The following is a 22,741-nucleotide window of genomic DNA, read 5'->3' as shown; positions in this document are numbered from 1 at the left end:
AGTTTTATGAGATAACAGCAGGGAGACGTTGTTTGCAATGAATATTATTGACCAAAGTCCTATTCAGAGCAGACCCATTGAAATTAATGGACCTATGCTAGTTCATTTGAATGGGTCTCCTCTAAGTAGGACTAGTGTTGGATACAACCCTAGGTGTACAAAATTTCAAAATAAATAATGCATTTATTTCATGCATTCATTTATTTGTATACCACTTATATGCCCGAATGGCTTCTAAGCAGTCTACAAGTACAAAATCGATAGCAAACTGCACACGCGTGTAAAACGCACAACGGCAATCCGACCGGAGAAGGTGAAAACAACCCGCATTGAAATATGCAGTGAAAGAAACCAGTTAAAAAGCATGGCAATGAGCACGGTTAAACTGGTGGCATTTTTTTTTAATCAAATCAGAAGTTCATAAAATAAAAGAGAAGGGAAGGCGCGGGAGGGGACGCTTGGCAGCTTGGCCCTGTGCTAGCCCTGATGTCTGTCCTTGCATGTGCACCCCTGTCCCCCACTCTCAGGAAACTGAAGCTGGAGAAGGAGCTGGCCTCAGAGCTGTGGCGGATCCACTGGGAGGACGTGCAGTCGAGCAACTTGGAGAAAAACCTGCGGAGCATGGGCAGCAAGCTGACACTCTCGCTGGTGAGCGCCCCCTGGCCTGTGTGGCCTCTGGACCCGTGTTTTGAGATCTGTCCCCCAAGCTCCTTCCTCCCTTTTTAAAAAGGATACTATCAGTGCTTTTTTTTGGTTAAAAAAACAATTTTAAAAAATGAGGTGCCAGTAGGTGTAGAATATTCGCAAAATCGGATTTGGTATCGAATGATGGGATCATCCACAAGTTCGTCTCAGCGTCGAACTGGCTGCGACAAGAATCACTTAATTATTACATAATTATTTTTGCAGTCTGCTGCTGCTATATATATTACATAAATGTACAGCAGCATAAGGAATAACGGAGAAAATTACGTAATTTTTCAGAAAAAAATAACGAAAAGAAAAGGGAGAACGGAGACTAGCAATAACTAGTGGAACACAATTTATAGCAAATAGGAGCTGTGATTTGATGAATTGAAAAACAGAATGGAATCAGATAGCGAACCTCACCCCTAGGTGCCGCTACTCCATTACCTTGTGGGCGCGAGCACAAAATGGTTGACATGAGCAGCAGGGAAAAAAAGTGACAGTACTGCAGCCCTGGATATTATGATCTATCTGCCAACTTAAAAAGTTGTTGTTGTTGTTATTATTATGAATAATAGTAATTTGTATCCAAAGTCCTACTCACATTAGACCTATTGGCCACGCTGGCTAGGGGCTGATGGGAGATGGAGCCTGACAACATCTGGACCATAGAATACGGAGGCTGAATGGTCAGATCACAGTCTCTTTCCCCCAATATCTTGTTTCCAACAGTGGATGGCTAGATGTTTCTGGAAAGCTCACGGGTGGGGTATAATAATAATAATAATAATAATAATAATAATAATAATAATAAATTTTATTTTTCAGCCGCCTATCTGTCCGGGTTAGGGACACTCTAGGCGACGAACAACAAGAATAAAAACAATCCATATACATCAACATAATCAAATTTTAAGCTAAAAAACCATTCCTAAATCAATTGTAACATAAGTTAATCTGTCCCAATCTTGTAGGCCTGCCTGAACAGCCGGGTCTTCAAGGCTCGGCGATAGCTGGACAGGGAGGGAGCATGTCTGAGATCGAAAGGGAGGGAGTTCCAGAGGGTGGGGGCCACAACAGAGAAGGCCCTCTCTCTGGTCCGTACCAGCCTGGCTGTTCTCACCGGTGGGACCGAGAGAAGGTCTACTACTGCATCACTAAACTGCCACAGCCCTCCCTCCCCAATTTGTTCCCAGAACCGGGTTCTTCAAGGTAGACTGCCCCGTGCATGGAGCTTCCATTGATCCATTTTGCTTTATAGCTGTAGATAGAACTTCATAAATGTATCTGAAACTCCTCCTTTTAAAAAGCCCAAACAGAATATCTGGGATTGGTTAACCCGTGGCTATCCCAGGTTGTATCTGATTAAGTGATACTTAGAGTAGACCCCTTGGAATTTATAGACCTAAGCTAGCCACTTTCTTTGATACAACCCAATAATAATTAAGCTGGATAGTCGCTCCTTACACAGAAAGGTTTCCAGGTGACTTAGAGCGCGTTTTGTTGTTCATTATTTATTACTATTTATTTATTTATTTAATTTGTATCCCGCCCTTCCAGCAGGAGCCCAGGGTGACAAACAAAGCACTAAAACACTTTAAAACTTTAAAATACATTAATACAAAACAGCATTAAAAACAATTTTGAAAAGCAACCTCATTTATTTATTTCTTGTATTGACTTCCCATCTTTCCCCGCAAAGAACTCAAGGTGGCGTACATGGGTATTCCCCCTCTCTTCATTTTATTATGACAAACAACCCTGTGAGGTAGGTTAGGTTGAGAGGCGGTGACTGGCCCCCAAGGTCACTCCCAATGAGCTTTATGCCAAACGGGGATTTGAACCCTGGACTCCCAGCTCCTAAACCTACGCCCTAGCCACTGTACCACGCTGACTTTAAGGGTGGTCGCCAACGAAATTTTACTCAAGAGCAGACCCACTGAAATTGATGCACCCAAGTTAGTCATGTTTATTATTTTTGGTGGGTCTGCTCTATAAACATAAGTAACAATCGCATTATTTTATGGACACGTTTGCAGAAAAATACACGCAATTCATAAGAGATTCTGTATATGCCATCTTGTTGCAATAATGCACCGCCCCTTTCATGTAGGCCTGTGGTATTACCCATCTTCACCCCCAAGTTCCAGAGGCTGAGAGAGATTCTGGCCCAAGGCTACTTAAGCCAATCTGTGGCAGAGGCGAGAAGCAGAACCAACTGATTTGTAGCTTTCAACCTGTACAGGCCTTGCGTGTTGAGCGAATATAATCCGGGGTGTGGATGGGAGTAAGCTTTTGTTCCATTGCCAGAGGTTCCTTTACTCTTTTTCCTTTCTTAGAGAGGCTCAAACTATGGCTCCCTCCTTACCACAGAGGGACAGTTCCAGGTTTATGCCAAGACAGCTTATTACAAGGTAAGTCTTGGAAAGAAGCGTCTGTCCTTATTGGAAGATGAGGCACCCTGAAGTTTAGGTGTGGGGCTTTCAGATGAGGGGTGGGTGTGGCCTCTCCAAATCAGGGACCCAAGTTACTCCGGCCGGGGTAGGGAATCTGTGGCCCTCCAGACTCTTAACTGCCATCACTTTATTTATTTCATTTCATTTGTAACTCACCTTTCCTCCAAGGAGCTTAAGGGACCGTACAAACATGGTTCTTCCCCCCCCCCCGTCTTATCCCCACAACAACCCTGTGAGGTAGATTAGGCTGAGAGACAGTGACCCACCCAAGGTCGCCCTGTGAGCTTCATGGCTGAGTGCGGATCTGAATCCTGGTCATAGTCCAACACCTTAACCTTTACACCACAATGGCTCCTATCCCTGACCGTTGGTCATGCTGGCCAGGGCTGATGGGAGCTGGCGTCCCACAATGCCTGGAGCACACCAAATTTCCCTGATTTAAACAATCCTGGGACTCGCTCCTTGAGTCTATTGTTCTGCATTGGGTCACGCATTTACCAGGAACAGGACTGGGTTATAGTGGCTTCTGGGATTTACTGTCACAAGGTGTGGCAGCCACCGATTGCTTACTTAAGGGGCTTTCAGTATACTGAGCGGCCCATGGAAACCACGGAGCTGACCCTGGGTAGGCAAGCAGGCAGGCAGGTGAGTGGACATCTGCCACGCAAAATGGCAAAACTTTTTCCAAGTGTCCTCAGCAAAACAACTTCTCTTCCCGCACCCCCCCCATCCCCGTTTGCTGTCTCTTGTCAGGGCAATCTCGTGGCTGTGAAGCATGTGAACAGGAAGCGCATTGATCTAACACGGAACGTCCTCTTTGAGCTGAAGCATGTAAGCGATCAACTGGCAGCTTGACTATTTGCAGCTTGTTTTATTTTTGTAATTGTTAGAGTGAATTATCCCCGTTGCTTTGCCATAGTGTGGTTGGAATTGCTTTTTAAGATGTTTTTAAAGTTGTTTTTTGAAGATGTTTTGTTTTTAAAGATGTTTTGTTTTAAGATGTTTTGACAGGGCCGGCGCCAGAGGGCAGCCATGTTGGGTCCTGGCTGAGGGTCCCGATGGCCCAGAGGGGCTCCTGAAGGGCCCCTCCTTAGGGTGGAATTTCAGCTTAGTTTTTTTAGGTTTTATAATTTGGATACCTTGAGTATGTGTGTTTGAAGTCCTCGCTCTGTCCTCTCTTTTGTGTCTCCTTCCTTCCTCTGTTGTCCTCACTTTATTTGATTTAGATTGCACGCCTTTGGGGGCAGGGACTTGTTTTTAATGTTTTATTTCATGTACAGTGCCATGTGCCTTTGATGGCGCTATATAAATAGATGATGATAATAATAATAATAACAAGAAGAAGAAATCATCCCCCTCTGCATATCAGCCGTGGGAAGCTTCCCCTCCTACAGCTACAAGTTCCAGCACCCTTAACAAATGACAATTCCCAAGATTCTTTGGGAGAAGTCATTGGCTTTCAATGTGCGTTGGGTGAAATGGATGGTGTGGACCTGTCGCCATTCTGTGATACACTCTCTCCCCTGCCCCCAACGACTCTTAATATTCCTTTGAAGGTGATTTAGTGGGGCACCAGCAGGGGGTGTTGCGCTGTCGGGGTGTTTTCTGGCATAGGCATCAGGTTCATTAACGGGGAGGCAAAAGAGCGTTGGGAGGGGATACAGCGGCATAGACTGGCACCTGGGCCGCGCCGCGCAAAGGGCTAATGACTCATTAGCGAGGATGCAGCAAAGAGTTGACCATCTGCTCCCCCCTTAATTAACAACCAGAGCGACTTAAAGCAAGAGGAGAGTACGTGTGTGTGTGTGTGTGTGTGTGAGAGAGAGAGAGAGAGAGAGAGAGGATGAATGAGCAAGTAGATGAACAAGGGGCTAGGATCTTGAAACGGGGCATCTGAACAAGCAAAGATCATGGTTGGGAGTGGGGTGGTGGTGAGCGATCGGAAGATATTTGCAACCTGCTCACATTTGACGCTGCAACGCGCTAGACGCGTTTTGTGCTGTGTTAAAAAAAGTAATAATTGTGCAGTGTAAAATCAAGGTTTTGTGTAGTTGAGTATGTGGGATTTAATAAGGAGCTTGGTAGTTTCTAAAAAACAAAATAGATGAGAAAAGATAAAAAGAAATAGAACGTGCGGATGCATACTGGTTCCTTTCCAGCCTTCATAACCTTATACTGCTAGCCAGTGCTTTCTTGGTAAAATGTATTTATTTATTTATTATTTGGTTTATATCCCGCCCTTCCTCTCAGCTTTTACATGATTAGAAAATGCAGGCTTTCTTCTGCAAGCAGAAAGACGTTCCTGGCTGCCCCTGTGTTTACATGGCTAGGAAATAAAGGCTGCGTTCTGCAAGCAGAAAGACACCATACTTTTATCAAAACATGCATAGCGGCATCTCAGCCAGGAACGTCTCTCTCCTTGTGTAATGCAACTTGTATTTCCTAGCCATGTACAAGCAGCTGCTTGACCTCCAGAAATGTGTGTGCATGTGGTGCTTGGGACCTTGGCAAGATGCGGGCATTTTAATCGCACCTCCCTGTTCTTTCCAGATGCGGGATGTTCAAAACAAGCACTTGACGCGTTTTATCGGAGCCTGCATCGATCCCCCAAACATCTGCATCTTGACGGAATACTGTACACGTGGAAGTCTCCAGGTACCTGAGGGCTACTGGCGAGTTCCTTTTCTGCACCTTGGGAAGTGGGGATGAGCGAGTGAGTCAGCAGGGTTGATGGAAGGGATAAGCATCTAAAAGCAGGGCTGGAGATGTTAACTTCTCCTCTCCTGCAAGTTCTGCTTCTCTCCCCATAGGTGGTAGTTGTGGTTACTCAAGTTGACAGCACACTCTGCATATGGTCGAGGGTATTCCTTTTCTCCATACTGTTGCTAATGGAATCTGGCCATTTCCTTGGCAACAGGGAGGCCATCTTGTACGCCTGAGGGGAGTCTAATGTGACCTGGCCTTCATGTACTAGCGGTGCTGGCAATGGAGGCTAATGTGGCAATCCCTCAGCCAACAGGGCAGCCATCTTGTAGACCTGAGGTGAGCCTAGGCTGTTAACAATGGTGCTGGCAATGGAGGCTAACGTGGCCAATCCTTCAACCAACAGGGCAGCCATCTTGTAGGCCTGAGGATCTCATTCTCAACCAAGCAACAGAAAAAGGGGGTGATAGCTATCATGAAGGGACCCTGCACTTCTGAATTTGCCAGTATGCTACTGGTATCCAGCGACACTTGTATGACCAATACGTGTGGCAATCTACCATTGGCTGTTTCACGTAGAAATTGTGTTGCGGGGAATGAGGCTCAGGATAAGACCAGATTTGTGTGTGCATGTGAGTCTCTCCCTCTCTGTCCAAAAGTATTTTTCCACATCCCTTCCCCCATGATGGTGGGGCAGGAAAATCTTTTGTTGTTGGGGGGGGGGGTGTTTCCAGACCCGCCACTTCAACCACGGCCATGCAAAGGGGCGAGGCGGGGGCAGGCAAGGCTTTTAATTAAAAAGAGAGCCGCGGGGGCACTGCAGTCCTCTCCGAGAGGAGAGCTCTGCAGAGTCAATTCCAAGAGAGATGATTTATAGCACGGCGGACGAGTGAGAAGAATTGGCGGCGTGCGGGGGGTGGGTGGGGAGAGAGATGGAGATTTCGACAGTCCTAGATTCCTGGCTGCCTGGCGAAGATAAGCATTTCCTTTTATAAAAGAGAGGAGACAGAAACTAGGGAGGCAGGAGAGAGGGGGAAGGAAAGTTAGAAAAGGGTAGGAAATTGTTGGGAATATGCAGCTGTAACTGGGATGGATTCAGGAGAGGGGCTGGAAGGTAGATCCAGTGTGGTATAGTGGTTAGAGCGCTGTGTTAGGACCAGGAAGACACCAAATTCAAATCCCCAATGCCCACCGACACATTCATGAAGCACTAACTGAATGATTTTGGGCCGTTGGTCTCTCTGAGCTCTAACCTACCTTGCAAGTTTGTTATGAAGGTAAATCGCTGGGGTAGCAGTGCTGTTAGCCACCTTTGGAGCACTTGTGCTAAACGGCAGGAATTTCATAGAGTGGGGAATGTCAATTTATTGTCTCCTAATGCATGCGTGTTTAGATAGTTTGCCAAAATGGATGTTGTTGGGACTTAGGGTTCCTTTAAAAAAATATATAAATAAAATTTCCCCGAACAAACAGGAAGTGCTGAGTTTTGAAAAATTAATAATGTTTTAAAAATAAACCTAAGCAATAATTTTAAGCATGCTTTGAAATCAAGGGTTGTATCCAGTGTTTGTCCTGCTCAGAGTAGACCAATTGAAATGAATGAATGTGGGTAACTTAGTCTATTATTTTCAGTAGGTCTTCTCCTGAGTATAACCTAGCTGGATATAACCCCAAGTTTAGAGTGTGCAATTTCAGGTTTAGTTCTTTACAAATGGTGCTAGATTTTGAATTTGCGGGGCAAATGAAGAATTTAAAAGCGTAAGATGCATGGATTGGAACCGGGGTGGCGGCATAGATAGAGGATTGCCCTGTCTCAGGGACAGCCCTCCAGGACTTGTGTCAATCTCTCCATCCTTCTAGGACATCTTGGAGAATGATAGCATCACCTTGGACTGGATGTTCCGCTATTCACTCACCAGTGACATCGTCAAGGTAATTTTAAGAGCAGAAGAAGACTCTGTTCCATCAGACCAAAGACCCATCTTGTCCCAGAATCCTTCATTGCACTGTGGCCAACTAGATGTGTCTGGAATAGGAATGGAAGGATCTGCCCATTTGGGATTTCTCTGTTTCTCATTTTCCCAATCTTAAATTCAGGTCTCCTCATTTCTCCAGGAATCTGAGAATTTTTCCATTAAAAAATCGTCATGAAAGCTCTTCGGCATTTTAGCGCAGATGTCTCCTAATACACACATTTTTGCAAGCAGTTTCTCCTAGTATAGTGCATTTTTGTATGTTTTTATTTTGACTAAGATATACATTTTTGCCCATTCTCTTCCCTGACCTGTGCATTTCTGTGAAAACGGTTTGGTTGGAGAAATGCATCGCAAAATTTGAGTAAGTGTGGTTTTTGAAGGGTGGCTCTGTTTCACTTCTCACATTGTTTTGGCAAGTGTGAATTGGATAGATTTGGCTTTAAATGCAAACTGAATCGAATTTCTCCCCCAACCCTGCCCTGGAGAGCTCACAAGCAGGGCATGAGTGCAGTCACCTCCCTCAGGAACTTGCATGCAGAGCTTGCAAGTGCGGGCAGACGAGGATCAGAAGGGCAGTGGATGCAGTCACAGATGGACTTCAGGTCAGGCACTGAATTAGACAGAAGAGGAGCAAAGGGCCAGAGGGCAGGTGCCAAATTGGAGCCAGGCCCAAAAGCTTAAGGGCAGCAGCAGAGGGCGACAGGGCAGGTCCTTGTACTCCAAACGAGTTGCTCACAATTCATGAGCTATCTTGACTGCAAAGGCTTTATAGGACCAGGTGTGCCCTGAGTGGCTTGGAAAGTCAGCTGACCATCTTCAAGCTGGATGCAACCCAATATCATTAAAAGCTTAAAACACATTCTCTCAGCTAATGATTTCAGGGTTGCCAAGATCAGTGTCAAATGATCTTGACACTAATGAGGGCGACAAGACGCACCTCACCAGGGAGGGCATTCTGCAAGTGGGGAACCGTCACTGAGAAGCCCCCATTGCGGGTCGACGCCAACTGGGCAACTCCCAGTGGCGACACCATCAACAAGACCTCACCTGCCGATCGCAGGGTCTGAGATGGTTGATATTGGAAACATAAGATTCTAGTCTTCATAGAAAGCTACCTTTATAATGATTCTTGGTCTGCCTAGTTCAGTATTGTCTATACTGACCTGACTGGCAACGGCTCTCCAGGGTGTCAGACAGGAGACATTCCCAGCCCTACCTGGAGATGCACGGGATTAAAAACCTGGTTCCTTTTGCATGCAAAGCATGTACTCTACCACTGAGCTGCGGCCTGGAACAGGTACAAGATCAGGGGGAGATGAGATCTCCTACCCTACATTTTCCACTTTGTCCCTGTTACGAATGCCCTGCTTTCCTGGATCATATACCAAGTGTCGCTCCATCCCAGTGTTCTTTTTTCCAACTGAGTCTGGACCGATGTTCCTGGGAAGCCAACCCACAAGGACTTCCCTTGGTCTTTCCCCTTAACATCTGGCAGTCATACTATCTCTGAACACGGGGGAGGTTACTAGGGGGCATATTTAGACCAGCTGGATGAAAATGACAAGAGGAGGGAAATCTACGATTGGATCTCCTGAACGTTCTGTTTTTAAGTTGAAAGCAATCCCTGCTGTGCATGTGTGGGCCTCCCCAAATGTATCCCTTTCTCCTCATTCCACCTCTGATTGAAGGCTGCGTACACACATGCAGAGAAGTTGATTTTGCAATGTAGAATCATGCATGCACACCCTCAACATGCTACTTTCAATCAGAGTTTGGAAAAGTTACTTTTTTGAACTACAACTCCCATCAGCCCAATCCAGTGGGCATGCTGGCTGGGGCTGATGGGAGTTGTAGTTCCAAAAAGTAACTTTTCCAAGCTCTGCTTTCAGCCTAGATTGATTCTAATCCTGCTGCCCACAAGGGATTGGTATGGTTACTTGACCTGTGTTTGAAAAACTCCCCCTTGATTAGGTTCTCCATGGCTGAAGAGGACTGTTCCTGGCAATCTGGTCCCTGATGAAAGCATGTTTTCAAGCTGCGTTTCAGAATATTTTTAACTGCTTTTAGTATGCTTTTCTTCTTGTTCAATTGTGTTGTTTATGTTTGCTGCTCTGGGCGTCTTCTGGAGCAAGGGCAGGATATAGATTATTGTTATCGTGTCTCACCCCCAGTTCCCAACACCATCTTTCCTGATCTGCAGATCATGTCACCTCTTAACACAGTGTTCTTCATCCTCCTGAAATCCTCCTGAAAATTAGTGAAAATTTTCACTATATTAATTTTTTGTGCCCACTTCCACATACACATTTTATTCCCCATATCTGTTCACTTTCCCCATATCTATTCATTGCCACCCTGGGCTCCTTCTGGGAGGAAGGGCAGGGTATAAATTTAATCAATCAGTCGTTTTTTGAAAGCATTGCATAAGCGCTGATTTCTAAGGTTGGCTGTATTTCTGTTCCCAGATTGTTTCAGAAAGTGAGGATTTGATATATTCCGCTTTAAATGCAAACCAAATTGAATTTCCTCCAACCCCTAACCATGGACTGGATGTAAATATAAAGTTAGCTGTGTGGGGCTGCCTCTGAGAGCAGAGGTTGATGAAACTATGTTCCATTTGCCCTAATGGACCAGCTTTCAGTGGGGTAAGCTGGCTGGGGGATGATGGGAGTTGTAGTCCGACAACATCCGGGGACTAGAGATGGGGAAGAAATTTCATTTGGCTTGCCTTTAAAGGCTAACCTACCTAATTCGTCCTTCCCGAAACAACACCCAGACTGAAATGCAGCGGTCCTTCCCAATTCGCACATCCCTGAATTTCGCAATGCTGGTCTCCAGCTGAATAAAGCATCCAAACAATGCATATACTGGGGGAAGTACGTGTAAAAATGCATATATTCCTGAAAATGACATAAAAAAATGCATTAGAGCCAGGGGAAGTGAAAGCCAGGGAAATTTGCAAAGAAATTTTTTGGTCCCCTTTAGGCAAAATCTGAGAGCCAGTGTGGTTTAGTGGTTAAGGTGTTGGACTACGACCTGGGAGGGTTCGAATCCCCACCTAGCCACGAAGCTCACTGGGCGACCTTGGGCCAGTCACTGCCTCTCAGCCTCATGAAAACCCTATTCGTAGGGTCGCCGTAAGTCGGAATCGACTTCAAGGCAGTACATTTACATTTAGGCAAAATCACTTACAAACGTGTGTAGTGGGGAGAAATCCATGCTGAAATGCTGATGAGTCTTCATGAGTTTTTTTTTTTCATTTTTGTAAGAAGTACCCAAACATAGAGAATTGACATTAAGACTAGGGGGGAAATGAGAAAGTGGAAGTCACCAAAATGCACGGATTCACCCATCCCTACTGGGGGACCCAAGGTTGAAGGACGCAGTTCATTTAGCGTAGCAAAACGGCCAAGCAGATCCCGCGCCCTTCCACCTTAGCAGAGAGGGATCCACCTGTCAAGCCTCTCTTAGACCTCTCTCTCTCTCCCCCCCTCCTCCAACCAGGGGATGCTGTTCCTCCACAACAGCGTGATCAACTACCATGGAAACCTGAAGTCCTGCAATTGCGTGGTGGACAGCCGCTTCGTGCTGAAGATCACCGACTATGGGCTAGAGAGCTTTTGCCAGTCTCCCGAGACGGACGACTCGCACGCGCTGTTTGCAAGTGAGGGATGCACCTGGGAGGAAAATTACAGGGGTCTCTGTGTGCGTGCGTGCTTAGGGTTTATTTTATTTTCATTTAACAAAATGCGTATTATTAAGCTTAAAGCACGTGGCTTCCCTCAATGTATCCTGGGAACTGTAGTTTTTTAAGGGTGCTGGGAATTGTAGCTCTGTGGAGAGAGACTTCATTGTTATTGTTTTTAGCCAATGGCCATTACAATATGGAGAAACATACAAAAGAACATATTTATAAAACATTAAATTTCAGTTCGAGAAAACATGGCTAAAACCCTAAAATTACGAATGGGAGTAATAAGAATTTACTACATTTGTTTAGATTAGGAGCAAGCTCAGTTGAGCTCCCCTTAGCTTTTAACACTGGCGTAATTCAGGAAGGTCATTCTGATCTTTGTTGCAAAGCTTACAAAAACAACAAATACTTTAGAGAAGGAATCAGCAGAGGGAAGAATAGATTGCCTTTCTGTTTACTGCCCCCCCCAGGTTCAGGTCCCGTGCAACATGCATTGGTGCTTTACTCCCAACCGTTGCGAGGCCAGGTGATGGAGGAGAGCTTTGTGGATACCATGGACTGCGAAAAAGACAATTGGGTGTTAGGACAAACTAAACCAGAACTATCACTAGAAGCTAAAATGATGAAACTGAGGTTCTCATACTTTGGACACCTCATGAGAAGACATGAGTCACTAGAAAAGACAATAATGCTGGGAAAAACAGAAGGGAGTAGAAAAAGAGGAAAGCCAAATAAGAGATGGATTGATTCCATCAAGGAAGCCACAGACCTGAACTTACAAGATCTGAACAGGGTGGTTCATGACAGATGCTCTTGAAGGTCGCAGATTCATAGGGTCACCATAAGTCAAAATCGACTTGAAGGCACATAACAACAACAACGGTGGTTGGACAGGTGGGTCGCCCTGTCCACCTGTCAAACCTGGCCCATGGGTGTGTGTGTGGAGATGAGGGTCTGGCATGCTGGCATAAGAGAAGGCGCTGCCCATGCAGTGAGCTGGCCGGGGAATGGAACTTACAACATACCCACCATGCCGCTGTGCTCCTCTTGCCTGCCTTCATTTGTCTTGTTTGGTATCCCATGGCCCCTTGAGCAGCCTTCTACGCTAAGTGTGGGAAACCTTTCGCTTTCCAGTCATTGCTGACCTCCAACTCCCATCAGCCCCAGCAAGCATGGCCAATAGACAGGGAGGATGGGAGTTGCGGTTCAGCAACATCCAGAGGGCCACAGGTTCCTCCCACACCTGTCCTGTACCTTCCTTTGCACGCCGCCACCCCCTCACAGCAGGTTCCTCTGCACTGCTTGATTCCTCTCTTCCGCCACTCCCCTTAGAGAAGCTGTGGACGGCCCCCGAGCTCCTGCGCGTGGAGTCCACTCCACTCCTGGGCACCCAGAAAGGCGACGTCTACAGTTTTGGGATCATCTTGCAGGAGATCGCCCTGCGGAACAGCGTCTTCTATGTGGAAGGCACAGATCTGAGCCCGAAAGGTGAGAGGTTGGGTGAATTGGGAAAGGCCCCGTTTCTCCCCATGCCACCTCAACCCTCCTCCCTGCGTGCTGCCATTGGCAGATTGGCCGCACCTAAGTTTATGCAGGGGTGCAAAACTCCAGGTATCGCAGCTGGCGTGGCCAGTGGGTCAGGGATGATGGGAGTTGTCCAGCTGAGCCTCCCTGTCCCTGGTACTCGAAGGGAGGGCTAGTTTGCTTAACAGGCCAGCACGGCCAATATTTGATAAATGGCTGCCTTTCCCTGAAGGCTAAAGCTCTCACTTGAGCATGGTTTAGACTCGCCCTGGTCTTCAACTTTGGGTCCCCAGACGGTGTCGGACTATATCTCCCATCACCCCCAGACGGCAATGGTCAGGGATGATGGGAGTTGTAGTCCATCAGCATCTGGGCGCCCAAGAGTTGAAGGCCAGTGGTTTAGAGAGCAAAGTAAGTTGGTTTCCTTCTCTCCGTTCTTTGTAGGGAACGATCTGGCAGAGATGGAAAAAAACCAGAGTAACACCCAGCTGTGAGCCTGGTTAGGGAAGGGCTGTAGATCAGTGGCAGAGCACGTGGTTTCCATGCAGAAGGTCCCCAGTTCAGTCCCCGGCGCCTCTAGGTAGGGCTGGGAGAGAGTGTCGGAATTCTATTGCTCAAATCTCCATTTGCATGGCTGGTGCCCAGAACCTGTTGGAATTCTATTGAGTTATGTAGCAGAGCGTAGAGTTGTGAGCGAGCTTGTGTGTGTGTGTTTGAATCTTTGCTAAGATTCTACCTTCCCTGCAAATTAGTCAGACGGAGACTTTAAGCTTTAAAATAAGAAAGAACTACTTTATTCTGGAAGTACATGCTTGATAGGAAAGAGTCCTAGATCCAGCTAACTGGCTGTGCTGGAGCAGCCTGCGCTGGTCCCAGTGCAGCCCTCATGCTGGTTGAGAGGGAGAGACAAAGGAAAGATGTCTGCTCCCCTCTCGAGAGAGAGAAGAAGGAACTGGGAGGCGGGAAGGAACTGTGATCAACATCCTTTGCTTATCAGCCTAGCAGGAGGGGGAGAGACGGCAGGGATCAAAGGGCATCAAAGGGCAGGTATAGCCTGGCAACCAAGAGGTCTCCTCCCTAGCTACCCTTTTTAACCCCATGCAGCCTCAACCCACCAAGTTGGAGTTGAACCTCATACATTCCAACAGAGAGACCCCTACCTGAAACCTTGGAGGGCCGCTGCCAGTCAGTGTGGGCAGTACTGAGCTAAAGCAGCTACATTTTGCATGATGGTTCCTGAGATCTCCTCGGTCCGTCGACCTCAGCGTTGTCTACGCGGGCTCTGTAGGGTTTCAGGCAGAAGGTTTTCCCAGCCCTGCTCGGAGATGCCGGGGACTAAACCTGGGAACTTCCGCATGCAAAACGGGTGCTCCACTGTTGCTCCTACGGCCCTTCCCACTGCTTAGGTCCTGTTGCCTCCTCGTAATAATCTCCTCTTGGTCTGTCTCTCCTCCTCTCCACCTTGCCGCTTTCAGAGATCGTCGAGCGAGTGAAGAGCGGTGAGCACCCCCCCTTCCGCCCCTCGGTGAACTTGCCGTCCAACCTTGAGGAGGTGGTCCATCTGATGCAGCGGTGCTGGGCCGAAGACCCCCAGGAGCGCCCCGACTTCCACCACATCAAAGGCATGCTGCGGAAGTTTGACAAGTACGCGCCCTGCCCCGCCCCGCAGGCTCCACCTGACCGGCTGCCAACGTTACCTGTCCACCAGAATGGGCGTGGGCATTTTTCAGAGATGAGTGGTGTGATGGAACGGCATCGTCTTCCCCTCCCCTCCACGATGGAAAGCGGGAAACTGTAGCAGAAACCTAGGCTGCGGGTGCACACCTTACATTTAAAGCACATGATTTCCCCCAAAGAATCCTGGGAGCTGTCGTTGGTTAAGGGTTCCGGGAATGGTCACTCTTTGAGGGGTAAACTACAATTCCCAGGAATCTTTGAGGGGGATGCCATGTGCTTTAAATGTGTGCACTTTAAATGTATGGTGTATAGGTGTGTTGTGAGGAAAGGCTGGATGGAATGTAGCCTACTGTACAAAAGGGTGATCTATTGCTCCACCCACTTTTTGCCTCTGGCTCCACCCACCACTGGGCTTATATCTTCAGAGAAGGTGAGCTTAGATTTGCATGTGGCCCTCACAAGGTTCCCCACAAGGGAATGTGGCCCTTGGGCTGAAAGAGGGAAAGACAGAAAGCGGGCTGAGAGAGACAGAGGTGGTCCCACCCACTTTTGGCTCTGGCCCCACCCATCATTGGCTTTGGCTCCACCCATCCCCGGCATGTAACACCCAACAGCCCAAAGGGAATGTGGCCCTTGACAGACAAACGTTTGCTCGCTTCTGAGTCTTCTCACTTCGGGTCCGTCTGGGTTGGTGATGGGGAAGGAATCACTGAGGAACTGGCATAGCCTATATACAGGTAGCCTTGATGTGTTTAAGTCTAATTGGACATATTAAATTACAAAAAAATAATGTTGATCTTTCTAACATTTTTTTTAAAAATAAAGGATTAACGTTTCTTAGTTGTTCCCATTTGTATCCATTGGCCAGAAAACTGGAAGGCAGGAGCTGGTGTGCAGTTGGATATGATCCTGCCTCCATGCGTTTCCTTATATCTCCATAAGCAGAGGGACTAGAAACTTAGTTTTGTCTTTTCTTTCCCGTCAGGGGTTCCCAAATTGTGGTCTATGAGCTCCACTGACGTGGTCCCTGTTATATATATACATACACACATACATACATATATAGTGTTTTGATTGCTTCTGTTATTTCTTGTATTACAATTTGAATTCTGTGGAATGCAAACTATAATACAATACAAGAAAGCAAGGAAGGAATAAAAATACAATTAAAAACCATGCAGCATCTAGCACAGCGCATTCCAGTTGCTACCACAGGCAGAAAAGTCTTGAAGTGACCCTCCAAGACCCTCAGCAGTTTTCAAGTGGTCCGTAAGGAAAAGTGTTTGGGAACCACTGTTTTAAATGAAAGCAGAAAATCCAAGGAAAAGGAGCGAGGATCTGGAATGTCCCTGGCTGGGTAGGCCTGCAGTCTTGGCTGCCTTAACATTTGAGTGTCTGTATGGCAGGGGGAACAGCTGCAACCTCTTGGATACATTATTGTCGCGCATGGAGCAATATGCCAACAACCTTGAGGAGCTGGTGGAGGAGCGCACGCAGGCCTACCTGGAAGAGAAGCGCAAGGCAGAGGCCCTGCTCTACCAGATTCTGCCTCAGTGAGTATGCCTTCCCCATTCCCCAACCGATAGCTGTTAGCCATGACCACTCAGCGGAACCTCCACGTTCAGAAGCAGTGTATCAGTTGCTGGAGGACAAGCAACAGGGAAGGGCTATGGTCTCCGTGCCCTGCTTGTGGCTTTCCAGAGGCATCTGGCTGGGAAACGTGGGAAGAGGGTAATGGGCTGGAAGGAAAGGATCTGATCCAGCAAAGCAATTCCCACGCCCTTGTTCCTCCTCCACAACCCTTCTCTCCTTGACCTGCTTGCCCCATCACGAGGGCCCATGCAGGCTTGGGACAAACCACACAGGGAGGGCTGTTGCTTGGGCGCCCTTGGCTTCCTGGAGGCATCTGATTGGACACCGTTGGAAATGGGACTTTTGGTTTGATCTTGGCAATGGGAATGAAGAATGTCTATCTGAGCCAATTTTGTGCAGTTGGGGGCAGAGAGTGTCTTGCTTTCAAAGAGGAGTGGGAGCAAGTTTTTCAGCTGCGGAGTAAACTCTGCTGCTTCCCCCCCCCCCGCTCCAACTTTGTTCCTTAACTGTGACATGTAGATCAAAAAGTGGCCCTTCTATGCGCTTAAGTGGGCTGTCTATTTTTGATTGATCCTCACTCCCGAGTGCCTGGGATGTGAATCTGCTCCAATGTTTGTTCGGCACTTGATTTTCTTAATTTAAGCACTGACATCTTTTAGAGGAGGGGAGGTGGCATCCTGGCTGCCGCAAGGGCCCAGCCAGTCAGTGCTCGGCCCAGCCAGTCAGTGCTCGGCCCAGCCAGTCAGTGCTCTGCACAGCCCAGCTGTATTTCCTGCCTGCCACAAGGACCCTAGCCAATCAACGCTCTGCACAGCCTATTTCTGTTTCCTGCCTGGGGGGGGTGGAGGGCCCAGCCAATCAACACTGTGCACAGCCCAGCTGTATTTCCTGCCTGCCACAAGTGCCTTAGCTAACCAGTTCTCTGAACAGCTCAGCTGTGTTTCCCGTCTGGTGGGATGGGTCCAGCCAATCAGCGCTGTGTGCACAGCTCAGCACTGTTTCCTGGCTGATGCAAGGGCCCAGCCAATCAGCACTGAGCAGAGCCCAACTATGAAAAGGCGACGGGGAGTTCTTTCAGGTTTGATAAGAAAGGCCAGCAAAACAGTGAATTTGAAGTGGAAATGCAGTGGGGTGAGTGAGTTGCTTTCCTTCTTGTACAGCTCAGTGGCGGAGCAGCTGAAACGTGGGGAGACAGTGCAGGCGGAGGCATTTGACAGTGTCACCATCTACTTCAGCGACATTGTGGGTTTCACCGCGCTGTCAGCAGAGAGCACCCCCATGCAGGTAACTGGGTTGGGGTTAGCCAAGGCAGGGGTTCCAATCCCAGGGAGGGCTATTGCTTTGGTGCCCTGCTTGTGGGCTTGCTGGAAGCATCTGATTGGCCCCTGTTAGAATCGTTATGGGTTGCTGGTAAGGATGGGCAAATCTGCCAGCTTTGGTTTCTCTCACTTTTGTGTTTTTCCAGTCTCCAGTACAGTTCTCTGCATTTCCACATCAGTGTTGTGGTTTGTTTATTTTTTTAAAAAAAATCCTCATGAAAATGCGTCAGCATTTGAGTGCAAATTCTTCCCAATATACATATTTTTGTAGGCAGCTTTGCTTAAAAGACCCATTTTTGCAACGCAAATGTCCTCTAATGCATTTTTGTATTGTTTTTACCCATATATCGCTTTTTATGCACTCTTTTTACCTTAGTATAGCCAGTTTGGTACACAGTCCTTGGCTAGAGAACTGCATTGCAAAATTCAGAGAAGTGCAAATTTCAACGGTTGTTTTGGTTTGCATATTGTTTTAGGGAGTGCGAATGAGGTGGGTTCACCTTAAAATGAGAACTGAATCAAATTTCTTCCCTATCCCTCGTGACTGTCATCCTGTCAGGGACTCTGGGTCTCGAACTCAGAACCTGTTAGGCTAGGGATGGTTTGCTCTTGGGCCTCGCTCCGCTGAAGGGAGTTGGGGGTAGGGTTGCCAGGTTCAGGGCCTGAGAGTGATCCTGTATCTTTAGGAGAAGAGAAAGTCAGCCAAGTACAAGTGTTCTTGCAACACTGTAATGGGAACAACCACACGGTGGAATTCTCCCTTTCCCCTGCACAACTTTTAAAGATGCAGAAGACCTCTTCGTTGCCAGGCCCGGCCTCCAAGAGGTCTTCTGTATCTTTAAAGGTTGTGCAGGGGGAAGGGAGAATTCCACTGTGTGGTTTTTCCCATTACAGTGTTGCAAGAACACTTGCACTTGGCTGACTTTCTCTTCTCCTAAACATACAGGAACACTCTCAGGCCCTGAACCTGACAACCCTAGTTGGGGGATGCAACATTGCCCGCTGTGATTGTCCAGCAATGTGAAGCCTCTGGATGGTCGAGGTGAAGGGGGAACCTGCAGTCTGAGGATTGCATGCGGGCCTCTCTCTAGTTTCATGGGGTGGGAGGGAGCCTGAAGGGAGAAAAGGAGAGAAAAGGTGTGACAGGAAAGAGAGAGCGAGATAGGGAGCGAGAGAAGAGCATGGCTGCCCAGCTTTCGCTCCATCCTTGCCTCTTGCTGGCAGGCAGGCCCTGACATATTACCTCCTCGGTGAGGGAGGAGGAGGAGAAAGGGTTCTCCAGGCCTGAGTTAAGCCTTGTGTAAATACTAGGAGCCTGGTCTTTAGCCCGGCTCCAACCTCATCCGCCGGTTGATACAGGGACAGAATCAATCAGGTAAGGAAGGGCTCCCAAAACTTGCTCACACTGATGCTCCGGCGACAACTCCGGTAACCCAGGCGACGGTGGTTAGCTCACGGAGGTAACCAGGGTAATGGGGGCGGCTGACCAGAACAGCAAGGATTGGGAGACATCTGTAACCGGGTTGAGCGGAGGGGAGAGACAAATGTACAGGCAATTTGGAATGCGAGGAGAGGGGTCACACCAGGTGACTCAGGGTGGTGGTGGTTAGTGGCTTGAAGGCTTCCTTAGCCAGGCCTTCAAACCTACATGCCACAGGAAGGAATATGGGAGAGGGATGTATTGGTAACATGCACGCCATACATGTAAAGCACATGGCTTTCCACAAAGAATCCTTACTTTGTTAAAGGTGCTGGGAATTGTAGCTCTGTGAGGGGAAAACTACAGTTCCCAAGAGACAAAAGAGAACCCCCCCTACCAGAATAAGAACACAAAAAGAGCCCAGATGAATCAGACTAGACACTCTTCTAATCCAGCATCCTGTTCTTGCAGTGTCCAACCTCTGGGAAGCCTACATGCATTATGCGAGACAAAACCATTCTTAACATGCGTAATTGGCATAACGTTTACAAGGTGCAGAATTCAGAATCTTTTCTTCTTCTTCCCGTCACATAATACCTTAGCCTAGTATAGACTCAGCCCTGCCAATAAAATTAACCCCTTGTCTGTTCTTCTCAGGTAGTGGCTCTGCTCAATGACTTATATACCTGCTTTGATGCAATCATTGATAACTTTGATGTCTACAAGGTGAGAGGTTCTTGGCCTGGCCAGCTTGAGGCTGGGAGTGGGGAGAGGGGGAAGAGTGAATGGGTTTGGCTGTGGAGTCAACAGATAGGTGGCTGGTGACCCATGGGAGGGGGGTACTTGGCCTGTCTGCAGTACTCTGCAATGCCAACCCGTCCTCCATCATGCCTATCTAGGTGGAGACCATTGGCGATGCATACATGGTAGTGTCGGGCCTGCCAGTGCGCAATGGGTGGCTGCATGCTCGTGAGGTCTCCCACATGTCGCTGGCGCTTCTCGAGGCTGTCCGCAACTTCAAGATCCGCCATCGGCCTGAGCAGCAGCTCAAACTACGGATCGGGATCCACAGTGGTGAGAAATCTGTGGGGGTGTGAAAAGGGGTGCTGCTTTGAGCCTTATTTGTCACGACAAAACAGACAGGGTAGTTTGTTCCAAAATGGAGAATGGCTCAGGCGAAAATTCACACCATGGTTCGTTGTGATTTGACAAACCACAGTTTTGACACTGACCTCCAACCAAGGATCTGAAGCTGTGGTTTGAACTGAGTTTGCAAACTACAGTTTACATTCATAGCAACAAACCATGGCTTGGGGTGTTCCTCCACCCTGGGAGGCTGATCTTTGGAATGGATTCCTAGGGTTCCCAGGGAAAAGGATGAGGAAGAGGGAAACTGGCATGAACCAAGCTTTTGACTGTATACCTGGAACACAAATTATGGTGTGGAATTTAAACTACAGTTAGCGCAAACCATGGTTTAGTGCTATATATGAACCAAACCACAGGCAACTGAGCCAGTGTTTGATTCACTCATATGTCCATCCATCATTTTTGCTACAAAGGTAACAAGGAAGCCAAGAGGAGAGAAATTCCTGTGCAATTCCTGTATTATGGCTAGGTCGGCATACAGTGATTTCTGAGGCAGGGAGGGCCTGATCATAGCAGTTAGGGAAAGGTGACGGGAGCTGAGAAACGTCTCAGCGTGCACGCTCACTTATCTTTCCCCACTAACCTGTGGTGTTTTCCTCTCCAAGGTCCAGTCTGTGCAGGCGTTGTTGGCCTGAAGATGCCTCGATATTGCCTTTTTGGTGACACGGTCAACACGGCCTCGCGCATGGAGTCCAACGGGGAAGGTGAGCTGACGTTTTGCGGGGGAGGCGATGAGGGCAGGAGCGGGGAACCTTTTTGGCTCCGTGGGCCAGGTCCTCATCAGGATCTAGCTTTGTGGGCCAAATTGGATAGATGGGTGGGGCTGCCCACCTGTCAGCCACCACAATGACCTCAGGTGCTGGGAAGGGCCATAGCTCAGTACCTAGAGGAGGGAGGGGGATGCCACTTGCTTCGTAGAGCCCCCCAGATATGATGCTGTTTTGGGGCAACATAGGAAGCTGTCTTATACCGTCCACCTAGCTTACTGTTGTCTGCACGGACCAGAAGTGGTGCTCCAGGGTTTCAGATGGCAGGGGGTATTCTCAGTCCTATCTGGAGATGGTGGGGATTGAACCTGGGACCTTCTGCATGCAAAGCAGGTGTCCTGACACTGGGTTGACCGAAGCCAGTGAGGACCCGCCCCTATACAAATGCACTAATCTTTGTCTGGACATTCCAGCTCTGAAGATCCACCTGTCGGGAACCACCAAGTCAATTCTGGAGGAGTTTGGGTGCTTCGAACTGGAGCTCCGTGGGGATGTGGAGATGAAGGTAAGCGAGGACCTGGCAGACATGTTGCCTGTTCTGTTAATATTTGCCTCATCACCTTTTAAAACCTAATACTGTTTGGGACCAAATGATCTTAAGAACCACTTCCTCCTATACAAGTCTCCGTCTCCTTAAATCAGGGATGAGAAACCTGTGGTCCTCCAGATAGTGATGGACTCCAACTCCCGTCAGCCTCAGCCAGCATGGCCAATCAGGGATTATGATAGTTGTGGTTTAACAATGTTCTTGGACTCCAATTCCCATCAGCCTCAGCCAGCATGGCCATTCACTGATTATGATAGTTGTGGTGTAACATTGTTCTTGGACTCCAACTCCCATCAGCCCCAGCCAGCATGGCTAGTGAGCTCAGGGATGATGGACGTTGGGAGTTAAACAAGTTCTGGAAGGCCACAGTAGGGATGGGAGAGAAATTTGATTCAGTTCACATTGAAAGATGAATCTACCTAAAACACTTTGTCAATCAAAATACAGCCATCCTTCATAGAACCCTAGAATCACAGAGTTGGAAGGGGCCTATAAGGGCATCGAGTCCAACCCCCCCCCCTGCTCAATGCAGGTATCCAAATTAAAGCATCCCCGACAGGTGGCTATTCAGCTGCCTCCTGGATGCCTCCAGTGTTTGAGAGCTCACCACCTCCCTAGGTCATTGGTTCCATTGTCATACCACGCTAACAGTTAGGAAGTTTTTCCTGATGTCCAGTTGAAATCTGGCTTCCTGCAACTTGAGCCCATTATTCCATGTCCTGCATTCTGGGACAACCGAGAAGCGATCATGGCCTCTCCAAATTTTGCAACGCAGCTCTCCAGCCAAGTAATGCATGCAAACATGTGTATACTAAGGTAAAGTATGCATAAAAATGCATAGATTAGCAAGAATACGGTGCAACAATGCATGGCATTAGGGGAAATGTAAATATTAGAGAAAATATGCTTTGCCAAACTACGTATATTAGGCAAAGTTGCATAAAAAACATTAAATTCACATTAAAGCACTGATGAATTTTCATGAGGACTTTTAATTTTTAAAAAAATCACAAGCTGATGTGGAACTATGGAAAACCGGTCTCAAAATTGGAAAAATGAGGAATGGACAAATACTGAAATGGACAGATTCTCCTATCCCACCTTCAAATCGTCTTCTGAATCTCACGCACAAGCTCTGAAAATTACACCCGATGGCAGTCCTCAACCTTCCTCAGCCAACCTGCCTGCCTTCCTACTTATTACCAGTCCAAGAGGTTGGCCTGGCTGTC

General features: G+C 47.8%; 1 protein-coding gene across 5 annotated transcripts in view; it reads left to right on the top strand.

Annotated features, from left to right (window-relative positions):
• NPR1 (natriuretic peptide receptor 1) overlaps positions 1 to 22,741 on the top strand; it is a 61,694-nt gene that overhangs the window by 36,561 nt on the left and 2,392 nt on the right. For all 5 annotated transcript variants that reach the window (XM_061606251.1, XM_061606247.1, XM_061606249.1 and 2 more), the window contains exons 8-21: positions 528 to 648; positions 3,027 to 3,101; positions 3,897 to 3,974; positions 5,694 to 5,798; positions 7,707 to 7,778; positions 11,327 to 11,486; positions 12,849 to 13,004; positions 14,516 to 14,684; positions 16,124 to 16,270; positions 17,471 to 17,594; positions 19,707 to 19,775; positions 19,949 to 20,123; positions 20,804 to 20,902; positions 21,379 to 21,470. In XM_061606251.1, coding sequence (XP_061462235.1) covers positions 528 to 648; positions 3,027 to 3,101; positions 3,897 to 3,974; positions 5,694 to 5,798; positions 7,707 to 7,778; positions 11,327 to 11,486; positions 12,849 to 13,004; positions 14,516 to 14,684; positions 16,124 to 16,270; positions 17,471 to 17,594; positions 19,707 to 19,775; positions 19,949 to 20,123; positions 20,804 to 20,902; positions 21,379 to 21,470 — 1,642 coding nt within the window. The remainder of the gene's footprint in view (positions 1 to 527; positions 649 to 3,026; positions 3,102 to 3,896; positions 3,975 to 5,693; positions 5,799 to 7,706; positions 7,779 to 11,326; positions 11,487 to 12,848; positions 13,005 to 14,515; positions 14,685 to 16,123; positions 16,271 to 17,470; positions 17,595 to 19,706; positions 19,776 to 19,948; positions 20,124 to 20,803; positions 20,903 to 21,378; positions 21,471 to 22,741) is intronic.

Source organism: Rhineura floridana, chromosome 22, assembly GCF_030035675.1.
Source record: "Rhineura floridana isolate rRhiFlo1 chromosome 22, rRhiFlo1.hap2, whole genome shotgun sequence".
Lineage (NCBI taxonomy): Eukaryota > Metazoa > Chordata > Lepidosauria > Squamata > Rhineuridae > Rhineura > Rhineura floridana.
Note: the sequence above shows the minus strand (reverse complement) of the source record. Positions and strands in the feature narration are given on the sequence as shown.